General features: G+C 40.7%; 1 protein-coding gene and 1 long non-coding RNA gene across 2 annotated transcripts; one reads left to right on the top strand and one right to left on the bottom strand.

Annotated features, from left to right (window-relative positions):
* Positions 1-3,212: 3,212 nt before the first annotated feature.
* nr4a3 (nuclear receptor subfamily 4, group A, member 3) lies at positions 3,213-24,980 on the bottom strand. Its single transcript, XM_055663263.1, is given in 9 exon segments — positions 3,213-4,704; positions 4,706-4,839; positions 9,908-10,086; positions 12,044-12,243; positions 13,938-14,098; positions 14,720-14,849; positions 17,315-18,165; positions 20,904-21,071; positions 24,361-24,980. Coding segments are annotated over 7 exon segments (1,773 nt in total). The 5' UTR covers positions 18,164-18,165; positions 20,904-21,071; positions 24,361-24,980; the 3' UTR covers positions 3,213-4,584.
* On the top strand, positions 24,790-27,931 carry LOC129713900 (uncharacterized). The gene is made up of 3 exons (XR_008726291.1): positions 24,790-24,872; positions 26,156-26,277; positions 26,803-27,931. It is a non-coding gene; the product is annotated as an uncharacterized LOC129713900 (long non-coding RNA).
* Positions 27,932-27,934: the final 3 nt, after the last annotated feature.

Consider the following 27,934-nt stretch of genomic DNA (forward strand, 5'->3'; position numbering starts at 1 on the left):
ATCCTCCATTCCTCATCCTAGGAAAACTTTCTCAGTTTCGTGACTGTTTAGTGCTACCAGAATTTTACTTGACCCAATGAGATCTGCTCTCATTCTTCAAAACTCCTGGGAATTTGCATGAGAAACATACAGAAAAAAGATGAAGAGTAGGCCACCTGGCTCCTTATGGCTCCTACTGTGCCATGGAATGTAATCATGGCTGATTTCCCCCAAGCCTGAATTTCTCCCCTGTGCCATAATTTTCAAATTTTCTAATTTTTCCAGTTCTCACTTCCATGATCTTCCAAAACTTTATCTACTTCCACTTTAAAGATGTAACATCATCCCCTCCATAGCGGTACGGTGGCACAGCAGTAGAATTGCTGCCTTACAGCGCCAGGGACCCAGGTTCAATCCTGACTACGTGTGCTTGTCTGTACAGAGTTTGCATATTCTCCCTGTGACCTGCGTGGGTTTTCTCTGAGATCTTCGGTTTCCTCCCACACACTAAAGACGTGCAGGTTTGTAGGTTAATTCATTTAGTATAAATGTAAAAATGGTCCCTAGTGGGTAGGATAGTGTTAGTGTGCGGGGATTGCTGGTCGGTGCGGATTCGGTGGGCCATAGGGCCTTTTTTCCACGCTGTATCTCTAAACTAAACTGAACTAAACATCCACTGGGGTACAGAATTGCAGAGTTTCACCACCTTTTGTAAGAAGAAATTCCTATGCACCTCAGTTTAAAAGACATATGCAGGGAAAGTTTTATATATAAGGAACAGAAGGGATACGAGAACATGTGCATGCAGAGGAGATTAGATTAACTTGGCATCATGTTCGGGATAGGCATTGTGGGCCAAAGGGCTTGTTCTATATTCAGTTATAATGAGCTTCTCCTCATCTTGTAACTTTGTTCCCTTGTTTACGATTCTCCCACTCATGGAAACATTACATCGTGTACTCAGTCATGCCCCTTAGGGACCAATATATTTCAGAAAGATCAGGCCACATTTTCCTAAACTCTTTTAAAGAATACAGATCCACTTCTTTAGCCTCTCAAGACAGGACAACACCCTCAACCATAGCATTAGCTTAATGAATATCTTCTGGACTGCCTCCAATGCTAGTATATATCCATTTTAAAACAATGAGACCAAAACTCCCCAGTAAGCCCAAGTGTAGTTTCACCAACATCTTATACAATTGAAACAATACTTCCCTATTTCTAAATGTAACCCTCTTGCAACAAAACCCATTGTACCGTTTACCTTCCGAAGTATTTGCCTCCCTTGCTGCTAATGTTTGGGATTCATACACAAAAGCAAATAGATCCCTCTGTACGACACTCATTTTCAGAAAGACAAAAAGACAACAATCTGCCTTTCAGTTCTTCTTGCTGAAGTGCATGACCTCACACCTTCAACCACTAACTCCACTCGTCACGTTTCGTCCCATCACTGAACTTATCTATACCCTTTTGCAGAATCCTAATATCCTCATTGCAACATGCCCTCTCACCTACTTTTATATTATCAGCAAACTTGGCTGCCTTTCCCTCCACTCCCACTTCAGATTAGTAGTATAAATAGTAAAAATAATGGAAGGACAAGCACAGATGCGTGTGGCACTCCACTAGTTATATCCTTCCCTCCTGAAAAATACTTATTTACAGTGAGCCTGTTTTCTATGTAACAGCCAATCTTCGATCCATACTAACATACACTTCACAATACAAACTAGTTGACATAACATTACCTCATACAACAGCCCTGCCAGCCAAGAAATCAATCTGATATATCTTTGACACACTTCCCTCGAAGCAAGTATATCCTTTTCTTAGCAAGGAGACCAAAAGTGCACATTTACGCCAGGTGTGGTCTCATAGGTAGACTCCTCTATGAATAAGTTGAGCCAGTGCGTTAGACAGATACTAATTTTTTTAAACAGGGTGATATTCATATGCTTTCTATCACCTATTATCAGAAATACCATGTTTAAGAAAGAACTGCAGATGCTGGAAAAATCGAAGGTAGACAAAAATGCTGGAGAAACTCAGCGTGTGAGGCAGCATCTATGGAGCGAAGGAATAAGTGACGTTTTGGGTCGAGGTCTGAAGAAGGGTCTCGACCCGAAACGTCACCTATTCCTTCGCTCCATAGATGCTGCCTCACCCGCTGAGTTCCTCCAGCATTTTTGTCTACATCAGAAATACTATCGTCAGTTGCGAATGTGAGATATTAAAAATATTGTGGGAATCTCAAAAAAAAACACTAACTTTATGGAAATGTGTAACCTGATTGCATCAGTGCAAGACAAGGAAGAGCAAAGATAAAGAATAATAAAGTAAATACAAAATTAAAACAATTTTAACATGAATTTCACTTGACAAGCTGTGTATCATGACCTTTATATTCCATATATTGCCCTGTATGATATAACGTTCATTTAAAATTTTATAAATGAATACAATAATAGAAAGTGATAAAGCACAGATCAGGTAATACTTAGTAATAAAGTATTTCACAGTGCAGTGTTTAGAATGAAGTTGTTAAAAATAGAAATACCAGCAGGCCCGTAGTTCAATTTAAATAATAATAATAATCAATCATTTATTGCTCTGAAATTGTTGGCCACCTGCCCTTGGGCCACGCTGCTTGTTCATTGTGGCCCCTGGCACAATTTCTGGCATCCAGCGCACTGGCAGGGGTGGTGTCAGTGCAGGCAGCCTGTTGACCATACAGAACACGTGTGGCAGCTGGTGAGGTGCCACTTTGAGTTTAGTTTAGTTTAGAGACTATAATTATACAGGTACTAAAATTTATGGAATGCACCCCATCTGTTGTATTTACGTTAAGATATTCAGAACACAAAGTTCTAGTCTGTGAGATCCTGCAAGACACATTTCTACCAGCAGTCAAGCATCAGTGAACTAATTGAGTTACCCTCATAAATCTTAGATACCTCATTGGCTACTTTTATATTACATCTTGTGTTTATTGGTGAACGTTCCTGGTGAAGGGACATCTGTAGTCAGAGGTAATAGAGAAATAACGTATTGAAGGCGACTAAACTAATTAATAACAAGTTGAACATGTTTTGTTAATTGACGTGACTTTTGTTCAAATAAAAACTAAAATATAAGTTAAGAGATAGGTGTAAAGTACCATAATCAGAAATGATGCATAAATTGTGCACACAAGATAAATTTCAGAGAATCTTCCAAAGTCAAGTGTCTTATGATAAAATGTTATTCAATTTAATGTTTTAATTTACATATCTATGTACAATGTACTCAACATTTGAAAACACACAGGTTAACACAATAGAACACTATAGGATGCTAAGGGAGCACAGAGATGGTTTGTGAATTCACTCTGTTGTCAAAAGCAAGGCACTGCCCCTTTAACAGCTAAGGTTCCTGAATTCAGCCTGCAGAGTTACTCTGAGCAACCAGCAATCGTCGCAATAAATACAAGCAAAGGCCATTACAATAACATGCATATAATCTTTATAGAAAAAGACATTATGCAACAAAAGTATTTTTGTATTAGTATATGGCATCAACAGTATAAACATCATACAAAAAAAACTTTTACAAACACGGAATGTTTAATGCAGCTGACTGCATCCTACTAGCACCTACATTCTTACAACTACAGTATTCAGTAGGACCTGCTGGATTTGTAAAGTCGGCTGGTGGAACAACTAATTCTGACTTGGTAGATCTGGTCTTTCCTTTATTTTGATATCCTTCTGTCCAAACTGTACACAATCATCCTTAAAACACTTTGTTAAAGATTGTAAAAGTTAAAATGGGTTTCCCACACGCACCCACTCCTGACTCCCATATATATATACTTTATATATATATATATATATGCTCTTCTGGTACACAAAGTGTCCCTGCAACATTTGTACTTTTAAATTGGTACACATTATCACTATAAATCAAGTTCAGGTAACTTTGTCAGTAAAGTTAGTGCCAATAGTTTCTTGTATTTCATCAAATTCCTTTAGTATTACAATAAATTAGAGTTTGAAAAAACAAAACCATCAAAATAAACTTCTTGAAGTTTCTAGCACTTTCAAAAGAATTGCACTTGGACAGGTGAGCCTACAGGCTTTCATAACTGCATTCTAAAAACAGAACTCTTCATCAGACGTGACTCCTCGCACCACCGCTTGCTGTTTCTATGACACATCAGGAGCTATACTAAAGGCATCAATCACAATAAAAAGCATACTATCCTTGTAACAACTTTTTTGTTAACATTTTTTAAAATGTTATATCAGTCACCCAAGAATTTTGGGAAGATATGTTTGCAGATTGAAAAAAAAAGTCAGATAAACCATTTCAATCAGGTTTCGTTCCCAAGGAGCTGTGCTAGCATTCCCAAAAGCAGCAAGCAGACCGTTTAACGTATAGGATCCTCCAGAATAAAGAGCCAGGAAATATTCTTGGATATGGACATTAAGAGCTGCTTTGTTGGGTACAGAGGCCAGAGCACCAGCTGTTTCCCCCCCGCCCGCCCCCCCTCCCCCCCAAACACAATCCACTTGGTTACAGAAGTGTGTATTTGTCAAGAAAAACAAAAGAGGCAACATCTCAAAAAGGCAGTGTATCCAGAAACAGCTTGTCGATGATGGCTGGGGGTGGCACCAGGTCCTCCAGTTTTAGGTAGAAAATGCGTTGGAGCCCCTGCATGCAGAGAGAGCGCAGCTGAGGTAATGATCCCCACTATCTTGGATAACGGCTGCCCTTTGCTTTCTCCAGGGCTATTAAACATGTGTTCCTTCAAGCAACCAATGATTTGGGATTGCAACTCTTCCACTTTCTTTGGTTCTTTTAACCCATGGCGATCTGTGCAGACAAAACAGATAATATTACTGTCAAGATGCTAAATATTTTGCTCTCATAATAGATATGCAATATCCGCGTGGTTTGCATTTCATTTCTGACTTTTTTCAAAATATTCAATCCTAATTATACCATTTTATGGATACAATCAATTAGCAAGTTATTAGTTTTGGAACCTCGATTTTAGTTCCAGATCTGGTCCCGGTGTTAAGAGGCCAGCTTCTTATCATGAGATCAAATCCATAGTTCTAGACTCTGCAGTCAAAGGAAACAGCCACTCAGCATCCAACATTATCAAATCGTTCAATGAGATCACCTTTCATTCTTCTAATGACCGCGAAAGTATTGGTGACTCGTGACCTCTCCTGTAGACATAGCCCTTCATCAATCTGCTTGATGATCAATTTCTTGATTAGTACGGGTGTCAGAGGTTATGGGGGGGGCAGAAGAATGGGGTTAGGAGGGAGTGATAGATCAGCCTTAAATCCCAAATCACCACGTTCCAAAAGGTCTTGTCCTGTTCCTCCCAAGGGGGTTCAATATAAATTATTTAATTGATAATGCTCCTTTAAAATACCTTAGGATTTCATACAACATCATGATGCTACAGAGCTGATTTCAGTTCAATATGTTGCCTCCCTGGTGCAAGGTCAAGGATATCACTGACTGAATTCAGAAAACTTGAGGACGAGGGTGAATGTCAAAAGGTCAAGGTCAAAATTAATACCGCAGATGTTGGTTGATGAAAGGACAAGATGAGATTAGTTTATGTTGGCATCATGTCTGGTACAGAGATTATGGGCTGAGGGGCCTGTTCCTGTGCAGTCCTTTTCTATGTAATGGGTAGGAGGACATATTATGACCCAGAATTTGGGAAGAGCCTGGAATTCACTACCTGAAAGAATAATAGAGGTAGAACCGCCTGTCACAAGTAAGTAATGTGTGAATTTGAAACTCTGTGACGTCTAGGGCAATCGACTGAGTGCCGGGAAATATAGGCCATGGAATTATTTTGCAAGCTGTACAGACATAACATACATTTTCTAGGATTACTTGAATAGAGGACCTGAATGAATACACCACAGTTGTTACCAACTTCATAAGGAAATGTGTGGAGGAGTGTGTGTTCCCACTAAATCCTTCCGAGTATTCCCCAACCAGAAGCCTTGGGTAAACCAGGGCAGCATGCCCTCATCGACGGGACAGCAGGAGAGAGAGGCAACAACTTCAAATTCCTGGCTGTGCATATCTCTGAAGATTTGTCCTGGACCCAGCGCATTGATGCAAACACTAACTGTGCAAAGTCAAAGATAATGGCCCCAAGTCTATGTAGTTCAGAGCTTATTTGGAGTTTGTAATGTTTAATAGTCTAACGGTTGTAGGGAAGAAGCTGTTGTGCTGCTGCAAGAAATAATTTCATTGTTCCGTTTCGGGACATATGACAATGAAACCCCCCTGACTGTCGAATCTTGAGACAATGGGAAGACTGATGGACATAATGAATAGAAGATGGTGTAAATGAGAGACTGTGGGATTTGCCGTGGGCATTACATTCAGAAACCTACAAGTTAAAGTTTAAAAACTTCCAAATTGGAATACTTTGAATTAATTTAACATAATACAGTCTGTGGCATCAGGGAAACGACGTGGGGGTTCGAGAGTGATCACACTGACATTCACACTAGGGTGAACCCACATGGTTTATTCTATTTACAGTGGTAAGAAAGTCCAGGGCCACATGGGGGCGCTGTCCCTCACTGTCAGATCACATGTGCAATGATGTTGGTGATCTCGGGCTTGTCCCAGCAGCTTAGTTTTGGTCTGTGAAGGTGGAGGTGTGGCGATCTCCGGCTTCTTCCTGCAGTTTGCCTCGAATGGAGTGGCTGATGGTACATATAGACTTCCTGGCAGCTCAGCTTTGGGCTTGGAGAGGTGCTGATGGCCATCTCTGGATTATCTTAGCGGCCTGTCATTGCCTCTGTGTGTGTGTGTGTGTGAGCATAGTCCCTCATTGTCTTGAGCAGGAAGAGGTTCTGGCATCTCAGGCTTGCCCTGGCTACTCAGACTCATGCCCCTGTCCCACTTAGGAAACCCGAACGGAAACCTCTGGAGATTTTACGCCCCACCCAAAGTTTCCGTGCGGTTCCCGGAGGTTGCAGGTAGGGGAAACAGGTAGGGAGACTGACAAAAACCTCCGGGAACCTCTGGGAACCGCACAGAAAAAAGGTTTCTGTTCAGGTTTCCTAAGTGGGACAGGGGCATTAGCCTCAGGTAGAGGCGCTAGCAGTAGGGCTTCTTCCCAGGTTGTCTAGTCTTGACAACATGGTGGCACTGGTGGTCTTGGTCTGTCCCAGTGGCTCAGTCTACCTTGGATCTGTGACAGGGGAACACATCCAGGAGGGATCCAACCCATTTTTATCTCCCTTGCTTGCTCTCCTCCAGTCTATTTCTTTGACTCGATTGCCTAGGTTTTATAGAATGTAGGCTGACCAAGTTCAAGTGGCCAACCAATAGTAATAATGCTGGGAATTGGCCACTTCTGGCCTGCGACCAGTTAAAGGGATCAGAGCGACATCCAAAGGGAGAAGGTGCTGTCACAGGTCATTGAGTCATATAGCACAGAAACAGGCCCCTTGGTCCATGCTGACCAAGATGTCCCATCTAATCTGGTTCTATGTGCCCACATCCCTCTAAACATTTCCTAACCATGTATCTGTGCAAACGTCTTTTAAATGCTCTAATAATACCTGTCTCAACTACCGCACGTGGCAGTTCGTTCCATATAGCCACCACCCATTGAACACAATTTTAAAATATATAATTTCAAAACATCAGAAAATTGTTGAATCTAAAGTTATGTTTAAGAAAAATTTAGGATTGATTTTTACTGTGTGAACCAAGATTTTTTAATAACAAAAATGAAGCAGTCTTTTACTGGCATCGAGTCATACAGCACAGAAACAGATCCTTTAATCCACCAAATCTGTGGCAACTATCAATTTACATGAATATCCTGTATAAACTCGATCAATCGTAAGAACTGACTACTTTCCCCCTCCCCACACAGAATCTATCACTCATCCACTCACTGGGGGCAATTTACAGTGGCCACTTAACCCACCCATCTGCACACCTTTGAGATGTGGCAAGCTGGGGTGGGGGGGGGGGTGGGGGGTGGTAACTGGAGCACCAGGAAGAAACCAATTTGGTCACGAAAAACATGCAAAGTCCACACATACAGCACAGGAGATAGTGAGACAGCCCTTCTATCAATTGTGACACTATGCTGCCCAACGTTTAGTATACTTGCTGCCCTTCGAGCCTGCACCGCCATTCAATATGATCATGGCTGATCATCCAACTCAGTATCCTGTACCTGCCTTCTCTCCATACCCCCCGATACCTTTAGCCACAAGGGCCACATCTAACTCCTTCTTAAATATAGCCAATGAACTGGCCTCAACTACCTGTGGCAGAGAATTCCAGAGATTCACCACTGTGAAAAATGTTTTTCTCATCTCTGTCCTAAAAGATTTCCCCCTTGCCCTTAAACTGTGACCCCTTGTTCTGGACTTCCCCAACATCGGGAACAATCTTCCTGCATCTAGCCTGTCCAACCCCTTAAGAATTTTGTAAGATTTCCCATTCCTTATCTTACTAAATTTGTTGTTAAGCTGAAAAGGTGGAAAGATCCATCATAGGCACATCCTTGACTATTAGGATAATTTCACATCGCCTAATTTTCTGCGAAATATTTATTAGTTGACACAGCAATTTAAAATAGAGACAGCTGCATCTCTTAAAGAAAAAACATGATAATTGGTTTGAAGCAGAGATAGGGAGAGAACAGGATAATGGAATTAATTCCAAATTGTTCATCAAAGATCCTATACAAATAGAAATAATATTCTTACATCAATCAGTGTTTAATGTATAGTGTAAGCCACATTGGAGTTTAATTTTGAGACTATAACAGAGAATTATTTCTGAGTAATATTGCAAATTGTTTATTTTCGCACTTACTGTCCTACCTGAACTCTGTAATGTCATTAGAAAAAAATAATTTGAATGCTTCCCATATGTATGTAGTTTCAATTTCAAAATTAATAAGTTTAGAGACTGGCCTGGTGAATAAAGTATCTGGTGCCACACAGCAACTTAAATTTAGGATGGTACAACAACAACAACAACAACACTTAAGATATCTGCCCTACACTGGAAAGGAAATTTGTCTTGATCTGACATTTGTAAGAAGCTAGGCTGAGGCATAATCATGAGAATGCTCTGGGAAGGAGTTTTCAATTCTGAAGGGAAAGCTAAATCCATGTGGACCCTACATGCCTTCTGTTAGCTGAATGCAAGGCCATTCTGGTAAAGATATTGAACCTGCTCAATCGAATTTCTACAGACATCAAACGCGAACAGTAAAATACAATATAAACTTAGAATATAAAATTATTCCTAAAATAGGTACATAAAATCCCAAACCTATGATTAGCAAGGATAGCATCAGTTACTATGAGATCAGCATGCAGTATAGCTGATAATAATACAAACACTCAATCTATGATTCCTTACGAGGACTTGTATGATCTAAGAATTAACCCAAAATAGCCAATAGTTTTTTTTCTCCTGCTTAGTCATCTTCACCTAGCTTGCTTTCAGTTGTGTCTAAAACATTGCAATGTGGGCTTATAAAATAGATTCATGCAGATGCAGTAAATGAATATCACAAGGGGCATGGAGTAATGAAGCAAATGTTTAAAGAGTGTCCTCAGCTAATGAACGGCAGGAAATCTGAACTGACCAACTTTATATGAAAAAAAAATGCAAACAAAACCACAGTCAGCTGAAATATATTTAAAAGGCCACAAGAATAAATCATAAAGCCAGCAAAAAAAAAATTAAAAAATTGATATTGCATCAGATATCAAAGTAAAAAATAAATCAAAAGTAATACTGATTTTTACAACTTTAACATTTAATTTAAGATAGAGAGAGGGAGAGGAGACTGTGACAACTGGTATGATAATCAATGGAAAATCCTGGAAAAAAAGTTGGAAATTCTTACCTGTAATCATAACTAGAACTGCTAGACATGCAAATGTTGAAACATCAAAATTAAGGCTTTGCAAATTTGTAGAGAATTCCTTGATTGTATCAAGCCATTCACCAAATCCACGAAGGCACTGAAGTCGATGCAAAACAAGTCCATTACAGAACATAAACTTATCCTCTGCTGGGGCAGATCTGTAAATAATGATTAAAATTACAGGATTATAATTTTGCAGTTCATTATCTGACCATTTTAGCGAATATAATCATACATTCAACATTCTGCACCAGTACGGAAACCATTAAAACATGTACTCGACCAATATAGGAGCTGTTACAATTCTTGTTTGGTTACAACACATTGATGTACATTACATTTAGTACATGTAGTATCTATAGGAATGGACAGGGACAGAGTATTGGCAAATGAGCTATGAAAAAGGCCTGATTTCTAATCCTGGAGAATAGCAGTGCTGTTAGATTGTTCTGCAGCATCCACTTCCTGAATTATTCAACATCTAATTGCCTTAGATAGAAACTATAATGCACATTTCACAAAATTTGAAACCATGATTTGGTTTAATTCGAAAAACACTTCCTTAGTTAATTATTTGTTGCCTAATTTATTTTGTTTTGCTTTCACTTTGCTTGCCACAGGGACCCATTTCAAGCCACCGTTGATTAAAACAAGCGACAAAGTACGAAGCAAAGAGAAACTCCAGTGTAAATATGTGTTCAATATCTGCCACACAACACAAAGAGGAAAGGAATGATAAAATCTTTTGAGTAATCTCCAAATTTACAACAGAAAATAAAATTGGTTAAATGAGATGACCGTCTCATATGTTCTCAAGACAATTAACATTGGAAATGTTTGTTATAGCTGATAATCTTCATAACTTTACAAGGAGATTGGAAGAAATTCCATTATGTGTGCAAGTAAAATTACTGCAACAATTTCAGCAACGCAATGTACTAAAGTTGAAGCAATAAAAGAGACATCTGATCTATTTTCCTTACCTGCTAAATGATTTACTGCACATTTCCAATACAGTAAACCCTCATTTTAATGGATCCCTTTATAACAGATTTTGGTTGTAGCGGACGGACCTGCTGACCCCACCCCCAGGCTCGCACAGCTTCCACAGCCGCTTACAGGCCCAGCTTCTGATGCCACCTCTGGCTCACAAGGTTCGCCAGCGAACCCTTCTTCATTCACCGCACAGTCCGGTGAATGCTGCTGTTGTTGTGGCTCACATTGTAGCCCCTGAGAACAGTGCTCTCTTCAGGCCACCGCCACCTTTCACTGTGGCGTTCCCTCTCACCAGCTGCCACTTTTTCCTGTCAGCAGTAGCTTTGTCTGCTGCCCCCTCCACCGCTCCTCCTCCCGTCGATCTAGCCACTCGGCATCTCCCCCTCCACAGCCAACGCCTCTTCCTTCTCCGATGGATTCGCCGACATACTCCACCTTGGAAGATGTTGGTGACTGTTTGGGAGAGGGAGGAAGAGGTGGCGGTGGAGCAGGGAGCAGACAAAGCGACGGCCAACAGGAAGTAGCAGCAGCTGGTGAGAGGGGAGAGGGCCCCTTGGTGACCGAGCACATCTTGCCGTTGGCAGCAGCCTAAACAAAGAGTTGATGGCCAGGAGCTACAATGTGTGCCGCAACAACAGCTGCATCAACCAGACGTTGTGATAGCTGGTGAAGAAGGCATTGGCGCCTCATTTTCAGGTGAAACAACACAAAATGCTGGATTAACTCGGCAGACTGAATCAGTCTGATGAAGGGTCACACGTCACGTATCCATGTTCTCCAGACGCTGAGTTACTTGAGCAGTTTGTGTCCTTTTGTGTATTTACCCTCATCTGCAGTACTTGTTCCACCTACTTACAATGATAATACCCTTACTCAGTTATAGCAGACACCATTCCCCAACCCCTTCTATGGTCCATTACAACAAGGGTTTACTGTATATCAAAAACTTATATCTTTTAAAAATATCTTCCATATACCACTGATTAGTTGCAGATGATTATTTCCAGCAGGAGGGGCATCAATAAATTATGCATTATCATTTAAAGGATATATTCTAATCTGATTTTGTGAAAAAACTCTTAAAAATATAAATTTACGCTTGGAAACCATCAAATTTACCTGTGAGAAAGTCTCAGTACAAAGAGTTCGAGGAAGGCAGATTCAATGAGGAAAGTCCTATCTTCCTTCGGAAGTTCACTGAATCCAGGTAATTTTTCAGCCCAATTCTGAGTGACCTCCATCGAGGTAGCAAGGAGTTCATAGAACTGACGCACATACTCAGCATCATTTCCAGTTGTTGGCTGTTCAGTAGCACAGAACTGCAGGGAAGGAATAACACATCAGTCAAAGTCATGAAAGCAAATTTAATTTTCCAAATAGCAAAATTGCAATAAGTCATAAAGAGATTCACGAGGTTTTTGAAATGTGATATTATTGAGCAAAAAGGGTTTGAGCTACAAAACATTGTTTTTCTCTATAGAATGATTGAGTTTATTTTCAATATTATTAGAAATCCTTTTTCTAATAATAGAAATTTAATTCTATTATTCAGTTTTTCCAAGGGGATCATTTTCAATATTATTAGAAATCAGTTTTGCGTACATCATAAAGCATTATTGTAGGACATAAATAACAATGAATCATATCTAAATTGTATTTAAGAAAACAGTTTTCAGTTGTTAACGATAATTGAACAAACCTATTGAATTTAAATAATCTCCAGAAGCATGTGACAATCATATATATATTCACATAGACATTGCTCGTCTACTCAGATGCAAAAGACGCTTCAATGCTACTGATTTGAGCAAACAATATTCTAGGAAATTATCAGAATGTCCAAATTATATTAAATCGAAATATTCTGTAAACTTTAAATTGTCGATAAGACTATTGATGAAATGATAAAATATCTCTGAAGAAATATGTTTTAAAGATGATACCATACACCACCAAGCAAAGTTTTGAAGAGCAAGGAACTGATTCTGAGCTTCCATTTCAAAATACCTTAAAAATTCCAACGTTAAAAAAAAAATCTAAAATCCATTTGTATTAATTGCAAGTTTTATTGTTGGTATAAAACTAACCTAATTTGTCAGACATAGGTTTAATTACTGGAACAACTTTGTTCCTTCATTGCGAGGGTAAAGATTTTTTTTTTACTATTAAAATACAAAAATCACGGGTTTCTGTCTTTGAAAACAATTAACAATGAGCGACTCTGCAAATAATTGTTCTTTTTCTTGCAAATAAAATAAACTGAAGATATCAAATGTGGAAATGGTACAACTTCTCAGCGGCAAAGAATAGAAATATTGATACTTTTAGATGTATTTGCAGGGAATGTCATTGTTAAAGAACTTCAACCACCATCTATTTCCCCTCTGATCATTTAATTGGAATCTTAAATCTTTTATGATAAAACTCCTGCTAACCGGAGAAAATGTTTGTCTATAAACTTGGGATCATATGGATGTGTGTACCATTTGCTTCTTTACAGAACCATGACTTTCTAATTAATAAATAGCAGTGCTAGGCATTAAACCTTGCATTAAACTTTATTCCCTTATCATGTACCAATACACCATAATGACTCAATTGTAATCAGGTATTCTCTTTCTGCTGATTGGATAATATGCGACAAAAGCTTTTCACTGTACCTCTGTACTCGTGACAATAAACTGAAGTGAAACTGAAGCTATTAGATACCATAACATTTACCAAATGGCCCAGGAACAATGACCGCTTTTTCATAAAAATGAATATTCATTCAGTTCTACAATGCAACGTAAGACAACACAGTTGTATTTCTAGATCAGAAGTACAGAGTTTTAAGGATTTTGATAGAAGATTACACAATTAGATGTACTAAAGTGTATGTCTATCAATTATCAATTAATTTAAAAAGTAATGGAATGCACTTCTCGTTTCACAATGGCAACTTTGTTGCCCATGGTATTAGATGCTATGTACTTCTCTCACTATGTTGACATTTGTACAGATCGTTGCTTACCTGGGAGTAATTGTGACTGTTGGGGGTGGAGTCCACAAGTGCCCGCACAAGGGCATTCATAAAACTGATTGGAGGAGAGGGTGGAGATGGCTCCTGGAGAGGGCTCTTTGGTTTGGAAGGCAGACGACCCCTTCTCCCTTTTAAACTATCGGTACGGACCACTGGAGAAAGAGAGACCAAGTCAAAAATGTTCCAATTTCCAACATACAAATCACACGTCATAAAGATTGAGAATGAAATAACTCAAATATAATTACAAAATATCATTTTCTGTATTAGCATTCACATTTAGAATGTGGGTTAAATTTGTTGCAATTATATTTTATGCTGCACAGTGTAATTTTTTTGTAAAGCTTTTTTGAATCTAGGGATCTTTAATTTGATAAAACATGAAAGTTATGTTGCCTTTGATATACAAGCAGAATGAAGTGTGGTTTTTCTATTTGATATTTGGGTTTTCTCACTGGTACATTCCGAATAGCCTATATTACCTTCCTGGCCCACTAGCTATTTGCAGCATGCTTTTGAAGATGTTTAAAAAAAAAAAAAAAGGAAATGTACAGAGTAGACTGTTAAAACCTGTAGATTGGTATTATCCCGTTTAATCAACCTGTTACTATAAATTGCCATTAGCACACCCATTCAGAACACTGGCAAATCATCGGCAAGCAAATGTTAACCCCCACGGTCTGACCTTTAGTGTTTCATTACAAAGAGAGGGTAGAGTGGATTAGATCGGCCTGGGAGGCTGGTGTTGTACTCTGACAGTTGACAGCACTCACCTTCTTTAACCATCCCTACGCTGAGACATTTCTGGAACCTGCAGTACTGGCATCGATTACGCCGCCTCTTGTCCACAGGACAATTTTTATTCGCTAGGCAAACATATTTTGCATTTTTTTGCACCGTCCTCTGCAAATGAAAAACAAATGTTAATACAGAATGTTTCCTGAGCAAAATTTAGCTGACAAAGCCGACTCTAATTATGATATGAAATGCGCCAAAGCTACTCGGATAATTAGATAAAATTAATTTCCTAACACGTTAGCCTGCAGGAAAACAATTTTACTGGTGTTAGCTCCTGACAATGAGAATCAGTCAGATTCGTGGCGGAGAAACTCTCAAGAGACAGGCAGCTTTAAATGATAGAATTATTTCTGAAATTACCGGGTCATCACATTATACCGTCGAGCATAATATCCCTCTCTTCTAATATACCTTTGGGGATCATTTTCCACTTGGCTTATTCCCGGGGTGATTACTGGCCTTATTAAAGAAATTTGAAATGGTAGGTAGTAGCGTTTCTTTAACTAGCAGAGCTTTAAAATAAAAATTAAACTAGCTTGGATTTCGCTAATCAAGACTGATCAGTACATTTCAAATCACATTCAGTGTCAAATTTTAATTAAATACTATACATCTTTTTACAAAAAGCAAGATATAGCTAGATAATTACTAACGGGTTAAGCTGTACGGATAATTGCTAACGGGTTAAATGTACGGAATTTAAACCTGCTTCTGGGCAGAGAATAGAGTTTTTGTTTACATAGTCTGGAATTAGGGAATCTCCATTTTGCTTGTTTACACAGGATTATTGATCAGGCTGAAAAAATGCTGAATCACGGTGTCTGTACAAACAAAACAATTCTGTAATAAATGTAGGAAGAAAGGCTAAATTGACAAATTAAGCTAATTAATTCCTGGCAACAATAAACTGTTTGGGATATGTTTTTCATTGTATTAAGTCCGAAGATGAAACATCTGATTCACACTTTTGAAAGCGAGACTCGGCCCTTGCACCACAGTTGCGATATTATTCCAGCCAGTCTGAAGTTACCGCGCAGCTGTTTAGCGCATTTCATATCCTATTAGACTTAATTCTGGCTGCGATAAGTGCAAATATGAAGAATAAGATAGATTTCCAAATACGTTGTTCAGGTGTAATGTTACAGGTTAGCAGAAGACACAGTATCTACAATAAGGTGGAGAAATGCTGTATGGCATTTTACTATTTTAGTGGTACTCGTTTATTTCTGATATTTCATTTCCAATTATATTAGTGTTTTAGCATGATCATCTTAGCAACTCATTTTGTTATAACTAAGCGTTCTTTCCAGGTCTTAAATTCCTGTGAAATATTTTCACTTTCCAGACCGCAGCTGTCATTTGTCATATTATTCATGAAGTGGTTTTTCATAAAGCATAGAGAATGCTTGCAGCACAGGAAACTATTCTACCCATCATGCTGGTGCCTGCTGTACCAGATCAACCCACAGGCCTTTTCTCCATGTCCTTGCTGACTTTGCCATTGCCATAACCTATATCTGTCTAGTTCCACAATGGAACTTTCCTCCACCACATCTGCAGACAGTGCATTTCAGATTTTAACATATGCTGCCTACAAAGGTTTGTCCTCATGTACTCTTAATTTTCCGTCCCCCTTCCCCTAATTTAAACCTAGTCCACGACCCTTCCAGCAATGGTAACAGCCTTCCACTATTCATTATGTCCAGACATCTCGTCACATCTCCCATAGGCATTCTCTTCAAAGAAAGTAGCCCCAGCCTGTCCTGGTAACTTTGCTCCTCAAGCCAAGAACCATTCTCATGGTACTTTCTGGATCCTTTCAAATGCCTTCACAGCCTTTCTACACGGTGGCCCTAAACTGGTCGCCAATGGGGAATTGCTCAGCTAGTTTTTGTCAAACACTTCCCTGCTTTGGTAGTGATGGTTGGTGTACAATGAACCCCAACCTCGTCAACAAATGTGTTTTCTCCCTAAACATTTAATATATAGAACATGTAATAGGCCATTCGACCCACAATGTCTGTGCTGAACATGAAGCCAACATAAACTACTCCCATCTGCCTCATATGGTCCATATCCTTCCATTCCCTGCTTATCCATATGCCTGTCTAAACGCCTCTTAAACATTGTTCATTACCTGGAATGTATTTGGATTCGATAAGATGACAAGCAGCAATAAAAGTGTACAATTCCAGCATGATGTATCTAAAAATTACTTGAACAATGAAGGGTCGATTTAATTTTAGCAGTCACAAAGCGCCCAACAACATGCTATTAGCCTTCAGATTCTTCTCGTTGCAACTTACACTGAGGACTTGTTACCACTTCTAAAAGCACCGGGTGCAATCGGTTCACCAAAGTAAACAAGTTCAACTTATCTTAAAATGTCAGCATTCGAGTGGTATGTATATCACAGCAGTATGACGTTATTTTGCCTACAAGCTGTGTTGGGCTTTTGTAATATATTGTTTACCTTTGCAAGCAACTACAAAGTAAAAACAACAAACTTCCTTTGCAAAATGCGTGATTGAGGGATGTACTGTATTTGACAACATTGAGAAACGCGGTACCTTGAAGAACCCCTTGCATCCCTCGCAGGTCCTGACTCCATAGTGCTGACAGGCTGCATTGTCTCCACAGACAGCACACATCCCCTCTGCAGAAGACGACCCTCTGTTCGGGGGAGAGGGTAGGCTTTGGCTACTCTGGCCAACAGCCATTGGGTGGAAGCCCAAACCGGACCCCTTGACTAAGTGTAGCGGGTATTGATGAGTGTCCATGACGGACTGTGCAGACGCACTCTCGGCTCCTATAGGCATGTTCAGTGTGGGCTCGTAACACATGTGACTGCTGGAGGCCGGAGTGTGTGGCGGAGACTGCTTGAAGGTGAACACTGGAAACCGCGGTGGTGCGCTCTTCAGAGATGAGGCATCCAACATATGACCCGAGCCCATGCAGGTCTGGACCACTGGAGGCAACGTGTGAGACTCATCCCATATGGACTGCTGCGAAGTTGTGAACTGCGGCGTTGTTGGAGTTGACGGGGGAGACTGCTTGAAGTAAATGGAGGTCGACGGCATGATATCCTCCGTTTGATGTTGAATCGATGGCTGGTAGCTGTGATGGGAGGCATCCTCCAGTTTAATGAGGGGTCTGTGCGAGGAAGAAGAGTGCATTTGATACACACACGATGGTTTGAACTCGTAACTGCCCGAATAGCCAGTCTCCATGAAGGTACTGAAACTGGGCAAGGACGTCGTGGCTGTGATTTCAGTGCTGGCCATGTCCATGCCAAACTTCATGTAGGGGGATTCAGTATGCACAAAGTCAGAGGTGTAATCCCCACCATAAGCATAACTCTGAGCTGCAAAGCTGGCACCTTGTGGCGACGAGCTGTACTGAGTCTGCACACAGGGCATGTCTGAGGAGAAACAAACATTCTGAAATTAATAAAAGGTGGGAACACTGAGATTTAATTAGCTATAATCTCATACATTCGTTTTGTTTTGGATAATTAGCATCTACACTGCTTGCTTTGTATACATTAACACTGTTGAAGAAAAGAATCGTTATTCTATCAAAAACTAACCAGACAGATCAGGTGTATATTACTAACTTTAACTAAGATCATTGCATCTCACTGGCACATTTTCCTCTTGTAGTTAATCCTCATTTATGGAATTCATCCATCCATTAAAAGTTAAAATTCAGTTCAGGAGCCGACGCCTATCCATGTTCTCCAGAGATGCTGCCCGAACCGCCGAGTTACTCCAGCACTTTGTGGGGGTTTTGTAAACCGACATCTGCAGTTCCTTGTATTCAAAGGTTAAAATTCTCCGCATTCATTTGGTAGTAAGTGATATATAACTCTTCATGGCCTCCACTTTGACCGATCTTATTCTTAAATACACAACTGCGGATAACTACATCTATGACACTGCACTTTGCACATGTGTAGCCTGGTGCATAACCCTACGTATGTTCTCTGCTCTCAGAAAACTTGCGGGAAAAAATGTAGTAGAAAATACCTGCGCGTGTCCGGCTTTGGGGGAAGGGACATTATTGCTCACTGTATAAACATTTATATAAAATAAATTATCTTCTCCGTAATATTGCCAGATCACTTCAATATTTCCGTTTAGTGATGAGATAAGCTGCTCACACAGCCAGACGTCGGAAACGTGCAATGATTTTTGAAATTCGTTACAAAGACGACGATTTCATTGGTACGGGTGTCAGGGGTTATTGGGAGAAGGCAGGGGAATGGGGTTAGGAGGGAGAGATAGATCAGTCATGATTGAATGGTGGAGTAGACTTGATGGGCCGAATGGCCTAATTCTGTTCCTATCATCTATGCCCTTATGAGTTTTGCCCCCCTGTTAATCAAACCGTTCGCAGGGTGTGACTAAACAGAAGTCATATTGTTTTACCAATAGATTGTTCGAAATATTCTTGACAGAAGCGAAATCACCAACCAAGTGTAGCTAAGGGCAAAGAGGATTTCCAGCAAGAAATGCGCAATAGAACATGTCGTATTTCGACGAGATATTTATCGAAATCTACTTCTAGTTTCCACTATAAAAGAGACAGCGTATATCCGACAATTCCTGTACTAGCTAGGAATGAATAGATTATACCAGTTAGAACGATGCATAAAGAACAAATAACTGGAGATGGGTCTGTAGAGTAGATAAACAATTATAGATAAATTGATTTAACGAGACAATCCAGACATTCAGGCTAGAAGGAATGGGTGACGTTTCAAGCCGAAACGCTACCTGTCCAGCTGAGTTACTCCAGCACTTTGTGTCTACCTTCGGTGTAAACCAGCATCTGCAGTTCCATCCTACACCAGCCATTATTAAGGTTTATGTTACAGTAGATTCATTCGCCTTTATCGACACATGATCGGTGCATAAAGTCTGTCTGTGCACATTCTTCTACATGCATTTGTTATATTCAGCTAAAGGGACTACTGCGCATTTAGCTTTGTATATTCCTCTGCTGTTTCTTGTGACATTTAGACTCCCGAGGGGTTTATCTGTCTAAGTATTTTTGAATAGTTCTGTATAAATAGAGCTATGTACGACACCGTTCATAGATACACAAAGTCCATAGATACATAAAATCCTTCATACACCGATATGAAAATCCTTCATACATATGCTACCTGACCCCCTGAGTTACTCCAGCTTTTTGTGTCATAGATACATAAATAGGTGCAAGAGTAGGCCATTCGACGCTTCGAGCCAGCACCGCCATTCAATGTGATCATGGCTGATCATCCACAATCAGTACCCCGTTCCTGCCGTCTCCCGATACCACTTGATTCCGCTCGCCCTAAGAGCTCTATCTAGCTCGCTTTTGAATGCATCCAGTGAATCGGCCTCCACTGCCTCCTGAGGCAGAGAATTCCACAGATTCACAACTCTCTGGGTGAAAAAGTTTGTCCTAATCTCAGTTCTAAATGGCCTATCGCTTATTCTTAAACTGTGGTCCCTGGTTCTAGACTCCCCCAACATCTGGAACATGTTTCCTGCATCTAGCGTGTCCAATCCTTAATAATGTTTCATGTTCCTATAAGATCCCATCTCATCCTTCTAAATTCCAGTGAATACAAGTCCAGTCGCTCCATTCTTTCATCATATGACAGTCCCACCATTGTCTATGTATCTGACCCCTGGATATAATAGGCAAGTTTCTACTTTTTAAATTTAATATAAGGGCCCTGTCTGCATACGTGCTTGTTTCTACATGGAGGGATGGCGATTATTTTCAGGATACTTTTGTTCTCTTTTCTTGGTCAGATTTTAGGATATGTCGAACCCTAACCAACTCATCTCCCGGATCTCTAGATTTAAGGCCAGAAAATCCAAAGACTCTCAGTATGTTACCACATTTCCAAGTGATCCACTGAGAAATTACATTAAAGTGGAAATGGGGAAAACAAACAGAAGAATGAATGCAAGACAAGAAAGTAAACAGCCGAGAAATAACCGAATGCCACGAGAACGAAAAAATAAAGTGATGTGCCCGTGAACACCTGTTTCCACTCCCCACAACAAGGCACTTGGACACTCTCCTGATTCTTCACGTGTGTGATACACTTGTGGGTGTATTGTGCTGTTTACATACAAGCATGTAGCCTCCAGTGTGTACCTGTGTGTGCTGAGGGAGGGAGATATGTGGCTCGCTGAATGTTGGCTCGGTGGGCTGCCAGAGGCTCGGCCGCTGTCGATGCGTAGTCTCTGGATTGGGTGCTCTCGGCACTTCGAGGCACTGAATCGGCGCTCGGACTCGCTGGGGGAAGTTCTTGCGAACCAAGATCTGCAGAGAATAACAAGGCGTCAGAGTTGGAGGAATTGTGAAATGTCCAGACCAGTGAAAGGACATCGGAGAATGGGATCCCTAACAAAAGATCACACAATATCAACAGTTCAATAGAAACACCAGGAAAACAATTCTCTAAAAACTGACCAAAGATAGTCACAGAATGCTGGAGTAACTCAGTGGGACAGGCGACATATGTGGAGAGAAGGAATGGGTGACGTTTCGGGTCGAGACCCTTCTTCAGACGATTTAAAAATCCGCAGTTCCTTCCTATACTCTAAAATTGACCACCTACATGAGAACGTACGTAGGATATATTCTAAAATGTTTGTCAAGAAAATATACTGCCTCAAATTGACTGCATTTTGCACAAACTTAAAATACCAGCCCCTCTTCACAAATGTATGGACGTCGATTCAGCATAGCGGAAACTTAGGTGAATAGAAACTCAACTCAGACGAAGCGAGCACCCCACTCTCGGTTGGTGCAGTGACCACGGCGAAATAGGTTATCTCCCTCGGTTAGTTAGACAGCGATGGTCAGCTACTCTTGTGCTTCCTGCCTTCGCCTAGATGTCAGAGTGGCCCAGTCAGTCTCTGGTATCTGGGGTTAAGCGCCAGTGTTGCTGCACACATACTCTCCATGTAATGTGTCGCTATGGGAAGAAACACGACTGTCCGACATGCCTGCTGATCACCGAGTATTTTACTAAGTCAATGGGTTGAAACATTCACAGAAACGCCCACGGCGATATTAAACGGGCACCATTTAACCTTTGCCACCGTTTGTCCTACTCATCGCCAGGAATCGATCTCGGCTAGTGGAGTTGTAGCGCCCCCTCTCAATTTATTTAACGTGACGTCCGTCTCAAAACTTTCCAAAGTTGAAGAGATATCTTTATTTTATCTTTATGGTAAGTTTAACAAGGACATAACGCGGTAACGTTTTAATTTAACAAACATCTACCGCTTGGCTGGCCAAAACAGTGCCAATCAACATACTCCTTTATATGAGTAGGAAGGAACTGCAGATGCTGGTTCACAAAATCTTGGAGTAACTCGGCGAGACAGGCAACATCTCTGGAGAGAAGGAATGGGTGACGTTTCGGGTCGAGAAGGGTGTTGAAGGGTCTCGACCCGAAACGTCACCCATTCCTTCTCTCCAGAGATGCTGCCTGTCCCGCTGAATTACTCCAACATTTTGTGTCTACTCCTTTATATGACCAAGGCTAAGAGTTTAGTGTCAGATACAGTGACAACTATAAAGCACCCATAATATAACCCAATTAGAGATCCTAATTGAAGTAACTGCCCCAAAGCCGTTCTCTTCCATACGTTTTTCCCATCTCTTGAAAAATGTAATTCTTCCCTATCAGATTGTCCGGGTATTTAGATAATCGGATAACAGTATTTAGATAATCGCACCTAGGCGCTTTCGTGCAAATTTTATCCCTGGCATCCTCCCACCCGCCGTCACCTGCGCGTCTCCAGGAAACCCTCCCTGGAAATGGGAAAGGACATCCCGTAATCGGGGTTACTATGTTGTCTTTAATATTTTACATTCACGTTAAAGGGAATTCGTTTTTTTTCCAGACCGCTCTCTCCTTAACTTCTTGAAATGTTCTTAATAGTTTGCAATTGAGTTTAAATGTAAACTCAATTCCGTCAAGACTATATTTAACGATATATTGGTTGACTCTTTTGCACATTATGTCTCCCTCCGAGGAATGCTCTAAATCAGCTGGTTACCTAGAGAACTGGCAAGCTCTCTTTAAACATTCTTCTCGTTACCAGCTGCCCCCTTCTCCCATACAGCAGCCGGGCCATAATACAAACCGCGGGGATATCTTAATTTAGCGTAAATTATGTGCGAGTGCGAGTATGAGTGTGAGAGAAAACCTATTGCTATCAATCGCACCCCTTTTCAAAAAGACCAATACACAAGCTTCGCTGGGCGTCAGCCAACCGCCCGTGGCAGGGAAGTATAATTAACAATTATGAGAAATTAAATGCGCTAAACGTATGAAATACAACCAAATTGAATAAGCGTAACGCCCTTGGAGCATGAGGTTTTCATAGCTGAGTGGCCATACTTGTAACACAATTACAAGTCACCTAGTTGCGGAAAGCATGTCCCGGAAAATTATTAAAGTCTCCCAATCCGCTATCTTACTTCCAGCAGATACAATACACTGAACATTCCTGTCCTTTCAATTTCAAACAAACCTGTCAAGATATCCACCAGGATATTCACCAATGCCACAATGGAAGATATAGTTACCGTGTGGTTATAGGGACTGGGTAATGATGTTTGATTGCTGATTGCCCAATTAATATATTCTATGCCACTAAATACGATGGTCACTCCCCGTTTAATGACTTTCTGACAGTGTCGTGCCATGGCTGGCCTTCGCTGAAATATGACATTTGCAGTCAGTCATCTGTCAATTGAAGATTTGGACTGTTGAATCGTCCGCTCGCAACCTTACACTTTCTAATCTCGTTAATAAGAATACATTTCAATATTCCAGTACTGGAACGTCCAATTTAAATACCTAATCTACACACTTATACAAGATGCGTGCTTATCTTACTGCTGCAAAATATTACTCAACTAAAAGTAAAAGTTAAGCAGACGCACTTCTGAAAGCGAAACTATTAATAAAATACATATCCATTTGAAGATAAAACTTAGACCAGATCCATAGATGATCACACGTGTCGGATCAAGAGTCTACAATTAGGAGGCGTCATTTCTTAACTGAAACTTTGAATATTTAGGACCACGTCCCAAACCAACGTGCGGAATAATATTTCTGTTCCAGGGCATTACATATCCGCGCATTAATTCTGTTCCAGGGCATTACATATCAGCTTTATAAACACACCGGCACGATAACCTCTTCAGAATACGTTTGCAGTGGAATCAAATAGACACTAAATAACCATACACTTTCACGAGAACTATTTATATGCATAGAAAAGTGTAAGGCAAATCGAAGCAATTCACAACATCATACCAAACACCCAGTCTGCAGCATTACATTACCATGACAACTACCAGGAATACCTTAATACCCGCCGATCTCCGATTGTCACACACGCCAAAGCAGTTGATTAACCCATAAATTCTCAAGATACAGCGGACGGCATAAAAGGACAAGTTCCAGGGTATATTCCAATCAGCTTTAACAAAGCAAAATCATGACATCTCTTTGAATTACTCGTCCTACAGCATATCCTTTCAAACTTTTATGATGTCCAGTTAGTAACTTATTGATACGTACTTGCTTGCTGTGACGGTTCCGTCTTTACATGTAATCAAATAGCCTTCCAAGTTGCGAGTAGATGTCCAAGCTTAATCATGGGTATTATCCAGAAACAGTTGTCTTTAAAATATCACATCCAATGAATGATTTAGTTCTGGTGCAGATCCGGAGTCTTCTTCTCCTTCACGCGAGTTCATCAGTGGATAAAAGTGGTTGAAACTGCTGCTCTGCCCCGTTTCTCGTGTGTTGTGAACGCTGCTCCGATTGCAATGTGCCTTTGTTTATGTGCAGACAGATATCAGTACAATTCCCTCACTTTGTCAGCGTCATTTATGTTTGAGGAGGGGGCGGGGGCTGCAGGAGCTGCTCGCCGATTGGACGAACGCCGGCATCTCCATAAGAGCGGCTGGAATGCAGCCGACGTCAATCGTGACGTCTCCGTGCCGTACACGTCACGGCGTGGCGCGACACGTCAGCTGCCCTCTGTTCTCCATTGTGTGTGTGTGTGTGTCGTTGGAATTCGGCCCCGCGTGAGCGAGCGCGAGCGCGCCGCGAGAGAGAGAGAGAGAGAGAGAGAGCACGTGCACGCGCCGGGGCGATGACGAGAGCCGCTGAAAAGGGGGAGCGCTCCTCTATTATCATTGATGCAACCCCCCCCCCCCCCCCCTCCCCCCACCCTCTCTCCGCACGCGCCATCCCCCCCGGGGGGGGGGGGGGGGGAGGGGCGCCCAATGGAGGGGCGCCGGGCGGACCGTGGATCCATGGAACGCCGACCGCCCCTCCCCCCTCCGGCCGCGCCCACACCTTCCGGACTCTCCGGCCAATGGAGGCTGCAGACGCCGGGCGCGGCGGGGCGGGGAGGGCGGTCTGGAGCTCGTGCGCGTGAGCGCCCCGCTGACGCACGCCATTGACGCACGTTGCTGCTAAATTTAGCAACACCGGGCCAATCCGTCGATTGGAGATAGCGCAGATCTCATTCATTTCTGGGGCGTACCGTTTATTTTAGGAACTATTTTGTGATCCAGTGAAACCAAATATAGTTGTGGATCGCTATTTTTAGTCGTAGCCATCTCTTTTTGTCGATGTTCAGAAATACTGTTTCTCTCTTTACACAGTTTAATTTCAGATGATACTAATGAAATTATTATTACATTTATTCTTTATAATGCCTTAATCCGCTTGTGTGCAGTTTTCCACTCTTCTTGGATAAATACAGTTATACTGTTTACCGTCAGTTATACACTTTTAATTGCAGTGCCTATAATAATAATAATTGTAAATAATAATAATAATATATTATGCAGTGCCTAAAAATAATATCTACATTTTCATATTTGTTTCAACGTGGGTATGGTATTTTGGAAGAGAGGATGCAAAAGCTATAATTTATCGCAATTACAAATAAAACACAGGAGTTGGAATAAATGAAGCATTGGGAAATGTATTCCATCGAAAAGAATTTGAATTCCACCCTTGTGTTTAAACAATCGGAACATTCTTGTAATTTTGCCAACACGCCTTTGCTTTTACAAATTCACTACGCACTTACGTGCTTTTTTTTAAATAATAAAAAAAAAGTTATGCAAAGTTATTGCTTCATGGGACGTTCCGATGTTGTGTTACTCGGAAGCTTTTGAGACGAGGGGTGGGGGGAGGTGAATGTTTTAATTCCATCATTGCGTTTTGGCGGTTGACCAGTTAGAGGAGAATCTTATGTTGGAAATGTTGCGGTTTGGCAGCGTATGCAACTACTGTGCCCGAGGCTTTTGGCAGGTGAGGGAGGTGGTGAACCCTTGTTCCATTTTATAAATAGGCAGACGGAAGGGAACGTTCCTATTACGCACGCATGCAGATTATGACCAAGGAACGTGGTCACACGCAAGAGACGTATGCTGACGCAGGACGCAGCGCAGGCACCACGAGGTTAACTTCCGGGTAGGATTCCAATTACACATTTTAACCATCACTTTGTCGATCAGATTTTACAGAACTGAAAACATTGTGCAGATTTAACCTCGATATTCAAAAACTATTTCCACAAAATGATAGATAATTACTTCATTGCTCCATGGGAAGGAATTGTATCTGCTTGTTCAAAGCGGTTTTAGTGTATTTGCTTTCTGTGGCAAGTATAATGCATGTTTTGTTTTGATGTTAAAGCTTGTTAAAGACAGTTAAAATGTTTTGTTTTTCTTTTATTCAATTTTGTAACGCACCGTGTCTTTGTTGAAATCGTCGCGTTTTAAATTTTTTTTAAGGGGGATTTGATATTTTCCGACAGAAATCTTCTATAACGGCCAGTTTTCTCAGAGCAAAAATTAATTTACTTTAGTGGCATGATTAATGATTGTTATAAAGAGGTTTAATAAATAATTGTTTCATTTAGATGACGCTTATTATATCAAAATGTTAAAGCCAATGTAAACATGCAGCTTTCCCCTGTTCAACCTATTTCAACAGCTTGATGCAATGGGCAATAAAACTACCAGATTTTTCTGCACATAATAACAATCGTTAAAAAAGCACCGAAAAGGCGTTGATTAATATTATCGGCAGTTTAATTTCCATTGGAATACGTGATGGAAAAGATAAAAATAATCTCCCATTCCAGTCACAAGAAACATTGTTGCGATTGTCGTAGGAGGGTATCCTTTCATTAACTTGTGATAGTTTAAAAGTCAATTTACTATTTTTATTTACAAATTCAGAGATAGTATTTGAAGACGTGGGAGGATCCGCCAGGATATAATTACACGGAGCGGTTCAAATGATATCACAAATCGTGACTAACCGTCCAGCGCTTTATAACGGAGTAATAAAACCGGATTTGTGTATTTTTTGGTTTAAATATTTTGCAGATTTATTTCGCATTTTTTAACTGTTATACGGCCGACTTCAGCATGTCGGTAAAAATAGATTTATATGTGGCATGCCTTCGTACTATGAAAAGTATATGACGTAACCCTTGCAGAATAGAATTTGTGGCCGACGTGTGAAAAGTTTTATCAGTTCAAAGTGATATGTTGCCGTTCTGTTACCGTGTGATTATGAGTTCTCTTTTAACATTGTACACATATAATAATAATTACAGCACGGAAACAGGCCATCTCGACCCTTCTAGTCCGTGCCGAACACATAATCTCCCCTGGTCCCATCTGCCTGCACTCAGACCATAACCTTCCATTCCTTTCCCATCCATATAACTATCCAATTTATTTTTAAATGATAAAAACGAACCTGCCTCCACCACCTTCACTGGAAGCTCATTCCACACAGCTACCACTCTCTGAGTAAAGAAGTTTCCCCTCATGTTACCCCTAAACTTCTGTCCCTTAATTCTCAAGTCATATCCCCTTGTTTCAATCTTCCCTACTCTCAGTGGGAAAAGCTTATTCACGTCAACTCTGTCTATCCCTCTCATCATTTTAAAGACCTCTATCAATCCCCCCCTTAACCTTCTGCGCTCCAAAGAATAAAGCTGGATGTTTTGTTAATCCTTATGTTTTACATCCTAAACATAATTGGTCCCCAGAACCCCTTGGGTTGGAGCAACTGATGTTTGATTGTTTTATAATGTAGATGTTCTATGACC

This window comes from Leucoraja erinacea, chromosome 2 (assembly GCF_028641065.1).
Source record: "Leucoraja erinacea ecotype New England chromosome 2, Leri_hhj_1, whole genome shotgun sequence".
Taxonomy (NCBI): Eukaryota; Metazoa; Chordata; class Chondrichthyes; order Rajiformes; family Rajidae; genus Leucoraja; species Leucoraja erinaceus.